Source organism: Theropithecus gelada, chromosome 19 (genome assembly GCF_003255815.1).
Source record: "Theropithecus gelada isolate Dixy chromosome 19, Tgel_1.0, whole genome shotgun sequence".
Classification (NCBI taxonomy): domain Eukaryota; kingdom Metazoa; phylum Chordata; class Mammalia; order Primates; family Cercopithecidae; genus Theropithecus; species Theropithecus gelada.
The window spans coordinates 7,306,795-7,318,861 of NC_037687.1; the positions used below are offsets into that span (position 1 = coordinate 7,306,795).

Consider the following 12,067-nt stretch of genomic DNA (forward strand, 5'->3'; position numbering starts at 1 on the left):
TCCTTAGCCAAGGAACAGTAGAGAGCTGAGCTTTAGCGCCCTGGGGTGCATTTGAAACAGCCCCATCACCAACTGAAAGCACAAAAATGCTAAAAATGCGGCACCAAATAACCACAAAAAGGACTCGGGTTTTTTTTGTTGTTTTTTGTTTTGAGACGGAGTCTCAACCGGTAGCCCAGGCTGGAATGCAATGGCATGATCTCGGCTCACTGCAACCTCCGCCTCCCGGGTTCAAGGGATTCTCCCGCCTCAGCCTTCAGAGTAGCTGGAACTACGGGCACCCGCCACCACACCGGCTATTTTTTTGTATTTTTAGTAGAGACGGGGTGTCACCATGTTAGCCAGGATGGTCTCGATCTCCTGACCTCATGATTCACCCCGGCCTCCCAAAGTGCTGGGATTACAGGCATGAGCCACTGCGCCCGGTCAAAAAGGACTAGTTTTAATCCTCAATGTACAGATTGTATGAATCTGATGCATAAGGGCTGAAGCAAAAAGGTGGCGCGCCCCCTTACTTGACCTCAAATTTGAGATTCATACTTACGAGTGTCCTAAAATGACCAGAAAGGCACTGAGCATGCTGGTTCAAGGGTTACAAATAAATTTTAGTGAGTAGGTGAATTCAAAAATACAGGGTCTGGGGCCAGGTGCAGTGGCTCATGCCTGTTATCCCAGTACTTTAGGAGGTCAAGATAGGAGGATCACTTGAGGCCAGGAGTTCACGACCAGCCTGGGCAACATAGCGAGCCATTATCCCTACTGAAAATTTAAAAATTAGGCTGGGCATGGTGGCTCACACTTGTAATCCCAGCACTTTTGGAGGCCGAGGTGGGCGGATCACTTGAAGCCAGGAGTTTGAGACCAGCCTGACCAACATGGTGAAACCCCATCTCTACTAAAAATAAAAAAACTAGCCGGGCATGGTGGCAGGCCTGTAACCCCAGCTACTAGAAAGGCTGAGGCAGGAGAATCATTTGAACCCGGGAGGCGGAGGATGCAGTGAGCCCAGATCATACCACTGCAGTCCAGCCTGGGCAACAGAGTGAATGAGACGCCATCTCAAAAATAAATAAATAAATAAATAATAAAAAAATAAAAATAAAAATTAGCTGAGCGTGGTGGTGTATGCCCGTAGTCCCAGCTACTCAGGAGGCTGAGGCAGGAGGATTGTGGGTGCTCAAGAGTTGGAGGCTGCAGGGAGTTAGGACCACACCACTGCACTCCAGCCTGGATATCAGAGCAAGAAGCTGCCTCTCAAAATAAAAATTTAAATTTTAAATTTTAAAAAGAAAATATGGGATCTGGGAATAATGAGGATCAACTGGACTCAAATTTAAAATTTCAACTTTAAGAATATTAATCCAGGCCAGGCGTGGTGGCTCATGCCTATAATCCCAGCACTTTGGGAGGCCGAGGCGGGCGGATCACGAGGTCAGGAGATCGAGACCATCCTGGCTAACATGGTGAAACCCTGTCTCTACTAAAAATACAAAAAATTAGCTGGGTGTGGTGGCGGGTGCCTGTAGTCCCAGCTACTCGGGAGGCTGAGGCAGGAGAATGGCCTGAACCTAGGAGGCGGAGCTTGCAGTGAGCCAAGATCGCGCTACTGCACTCCAGCCTGGGTGACAGAGCGAGACTCTGTCTCAAAAAAAAAAAGAAAAAAGAATATTAATCCGATTATAAGATAAAACATTTTAAAGTCTAGAGAAAACTATAGGGATGGAGAACAGATCTGTGGTTAGGGGTGGAGGTGGTTTAGTGATAAAGGGGTGAATTGAGGGAGTTTGGACAACAATGAGACTATTCTCTATCCTAATTGTGGCAACAGCCATACAACTTACAGCCTTCTTTAGCCAAGAACAGTAGAGAGCTGAGCTCTAGACAAGGCTTAAAATTCATAAACGGTACACCTTTAAAAAGCCTATTTTACTGTATGATAATTTTCTAAATATTTTGTTGTTGTTACAGAGTCTCATTCTGTCACCCAGGCTGGAGTGCAGTGGTGCAATCACAGCTCACTGCAGCCTCGACTTCCCAGGCTCAGGTGATCCTCCCACCTTAGCCTCCCTAGTAGCTGGGACCACAGGTGCTCACCACTGTATCTGGATACCTTTTTTGGAGGCTTTTGTAGAGACAGAGTCTTGCTATGTTACCCAAGCTGGTCTTGAACTCCTGGGCTCAAGAGATCCACCTGCTTTGGCTTCCCAAAGTGCTGGGATTACAGGAGTGGGCCACCACACCTGGCCAAAAAATTATTAAACATTAAAAAGACATATAAACCAATGGCACAGTTACCTCCCTGGACATGAATGGAATGCTTTGGGGGACAGGGGGACAAGACTTTTTTACTATTTCTTTTCTTTTTGAGACAGGGTCTGACTCTATCACCCAGGCTGGAGTGCAGTGGCATGAATACGGCTCACTGTAGCCTCAACCTTCTGGGCTCAAGCGATCCTCCCACCTCAGCCTCCTGAGTAGCTGGGACTACCAGTACACACCACCATGTCCAGTTAATTTTTAAATTTTTTCTAGAGACAATGCCTCGTTATGTTGCCCAGGCTGGTCTCGAACTCCTGGCTTCAAGTGTTCCTCCCACCTCAGCCTCCTAAAAAGTCCAGGGGTTACAGGTGTGAGCCACTGTGCCCCAACACAAGATTGTGGAAAAGGACTTTTGTTTTTTGTTTTTCCCTTTCTATACTTTGGTAATTTTTCTTTTTGCAATGAGAATGCATTACCTGTCACTATTTTAATTAGAAACCATAAGTACACTGCAACTGGAAAACATCAACCAGGCCACTCCAAAAGTACTCTTTTTTTTTTTGTTTGAGAGAGAGAGAGAGGACCTCACTGTTGCCCAGGCTGGAGTGCAGTGGTACAATCACAGCTCACTGCAGCCTTGCCCTTCCAGCCAGCCTCAAGAGATCCTCCCATCTCAGCCTCACAAGTAGCTGGGACTACAGACGCAGGCCACCATGCCCGGCTAATTTTTGTTTTATTGTTAGTGGAGACAGGGTCTTGCTATGATGCCCAGGCTGATCTGAAACTCCTGGACACATGTAATCCTCCCACCTCAGCCTCCCAGAGTGCTGGGATTACAGGCATGAGCCACAGAACCTGGCCAAAAGTATTTTTTTTCTTTTTTGAGATGGAGTTTCGCTCTGTTGCCCAGGCTGCAGTGCAGTGGCGCGATCACAGCTCACTGCAACCTCTACCTCCCGGGTTCAAGCGATTCTCCTGCCTCAGGAGACAGGGATTACAGGCATGTGCCACCACGCACGGCTAATTTTGCATTTTTTTTAGTAAAGACGGCATTTCACCATGTTGGTCAGGCTGGTCTCAAACTCCCGACCTCAAGTGATCCACCCACCTCGGCCTCCCAAAGTGCATGGGATTACAGACGTGAGCCACCACACCCGGACTCCGGGAGTATTCTTAATAGAAATTAACACAAGAGAGGCTTGAGAAAAAAAAGAAAAAAATCTCATTATATACACCAGTTATATTTTCGGTTCTAGACACAGGGCTGAGAGCGTGAAATCCTTATTCAATACCAATATAGCTGTTTAAATAAATAAATTATAAGATCATACACATAGCTAAGTAGGCAACATCACGGTGATTTTTCTCATCCTTGGAATCCGTGTATTCAGTGCAGCAAATGATACACTTTCTTTAACGTGTCTTGCAGCGTAAAGAGAAAGACATAGCATTTTTTTTTTTTTTTTTTTTGAGACGGAGTCTCGCTCTGTTGCCCAGGCTGGAGTGCAGTGGCCGGATCTCAGCTCACTGCAAGCCCCGCCTCCTGGGTTTACGCCATTCTCCTGCCTCAGCCTCCCAAGTAGCTGGGACTACAGGCGCCCACCACCATGCCCGGCTAGTTTTTTTGTATTTTTTAGTAGAGACGGGGTTTCACTGTGTTAGCCAGGATGGTCTCGATCTCCTGACCTCGTGATCCACCCGTCTCGGCCTCCCAAAGTGCTGGGATTACAGGCTTGAGCCACCGCGCCCGGCCAGATATAGCATTTCATTTCACTCGCTTCATTCAAGTTGTACCAGGGACCACACAAGCCATTAGGCATGCTATCATGAATGAAACCTCAAGGCGTCTGTTCCAGATCAGAGGTTAGCAAACGTTCTCTGTAAAGGGCCAAAGTGTAAATATTTTGGCCATAGAATTCCTGTTTTAACTACTCAACCTGCCGTGTCCGGGCATTTTTGTGCAGTCATAGATGATGAGTAGACAAATGAGTGTGGCTGCATGCCAATAAAACTGCATTTACAAAATCCGTGGGATTGGGCCTGAGGGCCATGGTTAGCTGACCCCTGTTCAGATGAAGAAGTCGGATCTATGTAAATTTCTTAGCTGGGTGCAATGGCTTCTCATGCCTATAATCCCAGCACTTGGGAGGCCCAGGAGGGAAGACTGCTTGAGGCTAGGAGTTTAAGACCAGCCTAGGCAACATAGCAAGACCCTGTCTCTACAGGAAAAAAAAAAAAAAGTTTTAATTAGCCAGGCGTGGTGGTGACTGCCTGTGGTCCCAGGTACCCAGGAGGCGGAGGCGAGCAGGTTGCTTGAAGCCAGGAATTCACGACCAGCCTGGGCAACATAGCAAGACTCTGTCTCTACAAAAAATTTTAAAAATTAGTGAGTCATGGTGGTGCCTGTGCCTGTGATCCCAGTTTCACAGGAGGCCAAGGCGGGAGGATCACTTGAGGCCAGGAATTCAAGACCAGCCTGGGCAACACAGCTAGACTCTGTCTCTACAAACAAATGTTTAAATTAGCTGGGCACGGTGGCACCTGCCTGTGATTCCAGCTATTTGGGGAACCTAGGTGGAAGGACTGCTCCAGGCCATGACTTGGAGGCTGCAGTAAGCTAGGACCAAACCTCTGCACTCCAACCTGTGTGACAGAGCAAAATCCTGTCTCTAAAAAGAAATAAAAATTTAAAAAAGAAAAAAGAAAGTGGGCCGGACACGGTGGCTCACGCCTGTAATCCCAGATCTTTGGGAGGCTGAGGTGGGTGGGTCACTTAAGGTCAGGAGTTCAGGACCAGCCTGGCCAACAGGGTGAAACTCCATCTCTACTAAAAATACAAAAACTAGCCCGGTGTGGTGGCACATGCCTGTAACTCCAGCTACTGGGGAGGCTGAGGCAGGAGAATTGCTTGAACCTGGGAGGCGGAGGTTGCAGTGAGCCTGGATCGTGCTGTTGCACTCCAGCCGGGGCGAAGCAGTGAATTAAAAAAAAAAAAAAAAAAAAAAAAAGTGAGCTGAGAGAAGATTAAAGGAAACACTGACCCTCTGGGAAGAGAGAGCCAACATCTTAGCCTAGGTAGAAGGAGAAGAGAACAGTGGAAAACAAGAACCCAAGCTCAGGTGAGACTGGAATCGCAAACTTCAAGGAGGAGGGATTGGCAGTGTCAAACCCAGAGGGGTCAAGTGAGGTGAGGTTGCAGGAGACGCAACTGGGAGATGAGAGATTAACTTTGACAGCCATTGGTAAAGTGGCGGAGATGCAAGCCAGACGCTGGGGGCAGAACAGTGAGTAAAGAGATGGCAAGGGCAGGGAGGACTGGCCGGGGGAAGCTGGACAGGGTGGAGGCTGGAGGTCAGTGGTGGGTAATGGGGATCGGAGGGTACGGGGTGTTTAGAGGCTAAAAAAGTATGTGGGTAAATGAAGAATTTTTTTTTTTTTTTTTTTTTTTTTGAGACAGAGTCTCTCTCTGTCGCCCAGGCTGGAGTGCAGTGGCGTGATCTTGGCTGGCTGCAATGCAACCTCTGCCTCTCAGGTTCAAGCAATTCTCCTGCCTCAGCCCCCCTAGTAGCTGGGATTACAAGGGCCCACCACCACACCTGGCTAATTTTTGTATTTTTAGTAGAGACGGGGTTTCGCCATGTTGGCCAGGCTGGTCTCAAACTCCTGACCTCAGGGGATCTGCCCACCTCGGCCTCCCAAGGTGTTGGGATTACAGGCGTGAGCCACTGCACCCGGCCAAAGATTCTTGAACAAAGAGAGGACAAAGAGCAAGAGCCCAGATGGGTAAATGTCTCAGACAGGGAAAAGGTTAACTCCTCCAGTGCAGTGCCTGGCAATGTCTGGAGACATTTGTGGCTGTCATGACTGGGTGGAAGGGGGCCCTACCAGGACCACGTGGGTGGAGACCAGGGCTGCAGCTCAACACTCTACATGCAGGACAGACCCCAGCACCAAGAATGATCCAACCTCAAATGCCAGCAGTGCGGAGACTGAGAGCTCTGCTTGAACCAAAGAGGAACAGAAGTCAACGGTAGAGTGGGGTGAGGTGAGGACCCCCAGGGACTCAGCCCACACACTATGGTCTCTATGCATGAATGGGGAAGGGCAAGAAGCAGGTCTCCAGGAGAGAAGCAAAGAATAAGAATAACTGCAGAGGCCAGACACCGTGGCTCATGCCTGTGATCCCAGCACTTTGGGAGGCCAAGGCGGGCAGATCGCTTGAGGCCAGGAGTTTGAGACCAGCCCAGACAAAATAGCAAGACTTCATCTATACAAATTAAAGTAAAAATTAGCCAGGCAGGGTGGCGTGCACCTGTGGGCCCACTACTAGGGAGGCTGAGGTAGGAGGATGGCTTGCGTCCAGGAGGTCAAGGCTGCAGTGAGCCATCATTGCCCAGCTGCACTCCAGTCTAAGCAACAGAGCAAGACCTCATCTCAAAAATAAATACAGTAAAATGAATAGATAGGTAGATAGACACAAAAATCACAGTGATTTTCCTCCACCCTTTATCCCAATCAAAATGCCACATTGGGCCAGGAGTGGTGGCTCACGCCTATAATCCCAGGACTTTGGGAGGCCGAGGCAGGCAGATCACTTGAGGTCAGAAGTTTGAGACCAGCCTAATCAATATGGCGAAACCCCATCTCTACTAAAAATACAAAAATTAGCCGAGGGTGGTGATGGATGCCTGTAATCGCAGCTACTCAGGAGGCTGAGGCAGGAGATGCACGTGAACCTGAAAGGTGGAGGTTGCAGTGGGCAGTGAGTAAAGATCGTGTCACTGCATTCCAGCCTGGGTGACAGAGTGAGACCCTGTCTCAAAAAAAAAAAAAAAAAAAAAGGCCGGGCGCAGTGGCTCATGCCTGTAATCCAAGCACTTTGGGAGGCTGAGGCGGGTGGATCATGAGGTCAGGAGATTGAGACCGTCCTGGCTAACACGGTGAAACCCCGTCTCTACTAAAAATACAAAAAATTAGCCGGTGTTGTGAAACACACCTGTAATCCCAGCTACTGGGGAGGCTGAGGCAGGAGAATCCCTTGAACCTGGGAGGTGGAGGTTGCAGTGAGCCGAGATCGTGCCACTGCACTCCAGCCTGGGTGACAGAGCGAGACTCCATCTCAAAAAAAAAAATAAAAATAAAAAAGCCATATTGGTTGACATTAGAGATTAATGATCTAATGACCTGAAAAGCTCTTTGCCCCTCCCCACGCCTTCAAGAGGCATCACAGCCCATTTATTTGATAGGATTTTGTTCACCATTACCCCAAACATGGGGGGTATGGAGGCTCAGACTCAAAAGAACAAAGATTTGTTAAGAAACCATTGCTCTGCAGCCACACTAGCTAGATTCCAATCCTAGCCCTGCTGCCTGCTGGCCTCAAACAAAGTTTTCTCACTTGTGAAAAGGGATGATTAAATCACACCTCGTGTGGGGTTTTGCCACGAGGATTAACTGAGATTATATATGCAAAGCGAATAGAACAGCACCTGCTGAGAGCTTGCTCTTATAATTCTTAGGAAGGTATTACGCAGAGAATAAAGAACTTCTTAAGATGATAAAGGAGCCCAGTACACCCAGGGTTTCTGTGCCCCACTGCAGAACAAATATTTACTGAACACCTACTATGTGCCAGGCACCATTCCGGGGTCTAAAAATACAGTGGTGAACAACATCAACAACAAACCATAAACCCCGGCCCATATGGAAGCCATAAATGTGAAAAGAAATGGTAAATCCATTTACTGACCCTGAAAGTCCAGGCACAGATCCACGATTAATTACCAAAGCTACAAGGAACAGAAGAGCAGGGAACCACACACACGCACACACACAGAATCTGGTATAGTTCTAAACCACTCGTCTTGGATTTTTTTTTTTTTTTTTAAGACAAACTCTCACTCTGTCGCCAGGCTGGAGTGCAGGGGTGCCATCTCAGCTCACTGCAACCTCCTCCTCCCCGGTTCAAGCAATTATCCTGCCTCAGCCTCCCAAGTAGCTGGGATTACAGGTGCACGCCACCACACCCCGCTAATTTTTGTATTTTGAGCAGAGAAGGGAGTTTCACTATGTCGGCTAGTATGGTCTCCATCTCCTGACCTCCTGATCCGCCCGCCTCAGCCTCCCAAAGTGCTGGGATTACAGGCGTGAGTCACAACAGCCAGCCGGATTTTCTTAACAAAAACCCAAATTAGGGCCGGGCGCGGTGGCTCAAGCCTGTAATCCCAGCACTTTGGGAGGCCGAGACGGGCGGATCACGAGGTCAGGAGATCGAGACCATCCTGGCTAACATGGTGAAACCCCGTCTCTACTAAAAAATACAAAAAACTAGCCGGGCGCGGTGGCGGGCGCCTGTAGTCCCAGCTACTCAGGAGGCTGAGGCAGGAGAATGGCGTGAACCCGGGAGGCGGAGCTTGCAGTGAGCAGAGATCCGGCCACTGCACTCCAGCCTGGGCGGCAGAGCGAGACTCCGTCTCAAAAAAAAAAAAAAAAAAAAAAAAAAACAAAAACCCAAATTAACCGCCACCCTTCATTGAGCACCTACTGTCTACCAAGCACCTGGGGGCGGGGTGGCCGCGGGGCTTTTAAACATTATGTAATTCACAGAGTCGACTCAGCACACCCGGTTGGTCCACTCTAGCACCTCTGATTTTACATGTACCCGGTTCCCCATCAATAAATTTAGGAGCTTCAATTCCTTCCCTCCCTGACCCCTTCCTGATTACCACTGATTTCCTTTTATGGAGAAATCTGAAACAGTAAGCCAACAGATATGTTTAAAGCAGGGCCTCAGACCCCACAGTAGGACACTCAGGCTATATTGTCTTAAATGATTGCGCCATCTTTATCTTACAACCCCAAAGGTGCCTGCTGTCAAGCCCAAGGAAGATGCTACCCACACGTGGGAGAGGGGCCCATGGGGTCAGGGGGAAGGAAAGCCTCACTCAAGGTCAAAGGCTCCTTCATGAAGGGCAGGGCTGAGGGGAGAGGAGGAGTCAAGGAGACAGCAGACAAGGGACAGTAGTCCAGATTCTTGTGCAGAATGGGACACAGAGAGGTTCAAGTCCTGGCTCTGGCACTGACTTTAGGGCAAGGGAGTTATGCATCCTACCTGAGCCTTAGTTTACTCCTCTGTGAAATGGGTACAGAACTGTATCCGCCTCCCGGGGCCACTGTGACAGTCCAGAGAGATAAGATAGACCAGCCTGTGGCGTGCGGTGATACTAATTACAATAAATAGGGTAAAAAACCGCCACTACTTCTGCTACAATTGCTGCTGTTGCTAAGGCTTTAGAATTTGCCTCCAGACATCTGGAAACAGAACCCAAAAGGGTAAACGTGGACCTAGAGTCCGGGGTGGCCACCGGCCTAAATCCAAGGTGGCTGGGTAGAGGGGGTTTCTGCAGTCCCCGACCCCAGGCAGCGTCACCCACCGGTGAGGCACTCGGGGCGATTGGCTCTACCTACACCATATGCGCTCGGGGGACTTGGCTGTCCGGGGCTCTCCAGACCCAGTGACCCCACTTCCCGGCCGCGACCCAAAGACGACGCATGTCGTGTCTCCGGAGCGACTTGGGCTCGGAGGGGCTGGGGCACGGGTCGGAGGCGCGCTCCAGAGAGGCGCCCGCGGCGGGGCGGGCACTGGGGCAAGGTTCCTCGGGCTCAGGTCGGGCACGCGGGGCGCGGAGGCGCGAGCCCGGGCGGGCAAAGGCCAAGGTCAGCGGCTTCCCGCCCACCCCCCAACCACGCGAGGCAGGAGCTACAGTCCCGGCCACCGCCCCCTGCCCCCGGGGAGGGTTCTCAGTCCACAAGCCGGGGCTCGATTTTGGCTCGGGTGGGGTCCTCTCCCCATCGCGGCGCTCCCCGTCCACGCCCGCGCCCCCAGACTCACCCTCTCCGGGGTACAGGTGGCCCGCGGCGCCCAGTAGCAGCGCGGCCACCGCCACCAGCAGCGGCGCGGCAGCTGTCCCCCGCCGGCCCCCGGTGCCCATGGCTGCGGGAGCGCGGGGTCTCCTCGGATCAGAGCGCGCGGCGCTGGCCCGCGGGGGTCATGCTCTGAGGCGGCCGTCCGAGAGGCGCTGGGGGCCGTGCGTCCTCCTCTTCCACGCCGGCGACCCGCGGGCCGCAGCCCCGCTGCCCGGGAGGGCCCTAGAGACAGCCCCGGGAAGGAGGCGCGCGGCTTCGCCCGCTACAAATAGGGAGCGGAGGCCCTCGCGGTGGCGGCCCCGACCCCCGGCCGCTGCGGCCCGGGCCCCGTCCCACGATGTCGGGGCGGGGAGCTCGGCGCTGCGCCCCAGACTGTCTCTCGGCTCTCGGCCCCGCGCGCTCTGGGTCGCGACCTGCGGGCTCCGGGACAGAGGGACGCGCGGACCAACGGACAAGCTGACGGGCGGGCGGGCACCTGGGCTGGCGGGTGGCGGGCGGGCGGCGGGAGCGAGGGCTGCTCGGGCCCGTAAACAACGCGGCCCGTCAGCTGGGCCCGGTGCGGGCCGCGGGAAAAGGCGGCGCGGATCTGGCCTAGGAAGGGACTCTGCGCCCGGGAGAGGCCCAGGAGAGGGAGGGAAAGCAGGCAGGAGAGGGAGGTGCCGCCCGGCCCCGCCCCGCCCGCCTCCCCGCCTGCCTCCCCGCCTCCTGTGCCGGGCCCCGCGCTGGAGGCCCTGGGCGCGCCGGGACCGAGGGGGCGCCCCAGATCCGCGGGCCCTACAGCCCCGAGTCTCCTCCAGTTTCAAACCCCCGGAGGCGCCCCACAGGCCCTACCCAGCAGCACAGGTCCTTTCTCTACCGTTTTGCTATTTTGTTCATAGTGGGCTTTGGAGGATTCCTGTTGATATTTTTTTTAACACTGCATTAAAATGTTTATTTTGGTGACTCGAGGTGGTTTTCGTTTCTTTCTTTCTTTCTTTCTTTTTTTCACTCCCTTAAATTTTGCAGCCCAGGCGAGTAGTGTCTCACTCGCCTTTCCCCAGTCCGGGCCTGGCCAGCGACACTCATCCCAGAGCGCGTGGGCGCCCCCAGATGTCCCGCCCGCGCGTGCGCCCCCGCCCAGGGGCGAGACCCAAGCCAGGCCCCTGGGGACAGCCACGTGCCCGCGCGCCCAGTGCGCTCCCTGTGTTCAAGTTAGAGAAATGACACCTGGAAAAATGTGCAGACGCTTCTGAAAGAGCAAAGAAGAGGCCAAAGACGACTCCGGAGACCTCGAATAGGGCGCAGGTGGACATCTCAGATTTTCAGCATCTCAGATTTTCAGCAGACCGGCCTGTATGTGTCTGAACGTCCAGCAACGACATTCACCAACAAGGCGGGACAGCGGTTCCACCTACCTTACTGAAGGAGAGGAAAGGGCTTTCAGTATAGGAAAGCCAGAACTCAATGGGAAAAGGGTTTCTCCACCCCTCACTCCCGTATGGTCTTGGGCCAGCTACTTTACTGTCTCTGGGCCAGTTTCACTTGTGTAATGGGTTTGATAATACCTGCAGGCCAGATCTGGGGAGGTACCCGGGAAAGAAAACTTAAGAAAGCGCCCAGCACAACCCTAGACCGAAGGCATTCATTCTTCTTTTATTAAATAAATAGTTTGCTAGGAGCTGGACCCACTGTTCATGCAACAGGCCAAACCTATTCCTGCCTCCAGGCCTTTACCCCAGCGTCTCCCTTGCCTGTAACACTGCAGGATGGCTTCATCTCTGCTCCAAGGAGCCATCCCTAACCATACTTTTGCAAATTCTCCCCACCAGTTCCCTGTTCCCTTCTCTCTCTCTCTCTCTCTCTTTTTTTTTTTTACATGGAGTTTTGCTCTGTTGCCCAGGCT

At 52.1% G+C, this 12,067-nt stretch overlaps 1 protein-coding gene across 2 annotated transcripts in view; it reads right to left on the reverse strand.

Moving 5' to 3' along the window:
* The window catches only part of INSR (insulin receptor), a 189,195-nt gene extending 178,509 nt beyond the window's left edge, over positions 1-10,686 (reverse strand). For both annotated transcript variants that reach the window (XM_025368441.1, XM_025368438.1), the window contains exon 1: positions 10,151-10,686. In XM_025368441.1, the coding sequence (XP_025224226.1) occupies positions 10,151-10,250 (100 nt within the window). In that variant the 5' untranslated portion in view covers positions 10,251-10,686. The remainder of the gene's footprint in view (positions 1-10,150) is intronic.
* Between the last annotated feature and the right edge of the window lie 1,381 nt (positions 10,687-12,067).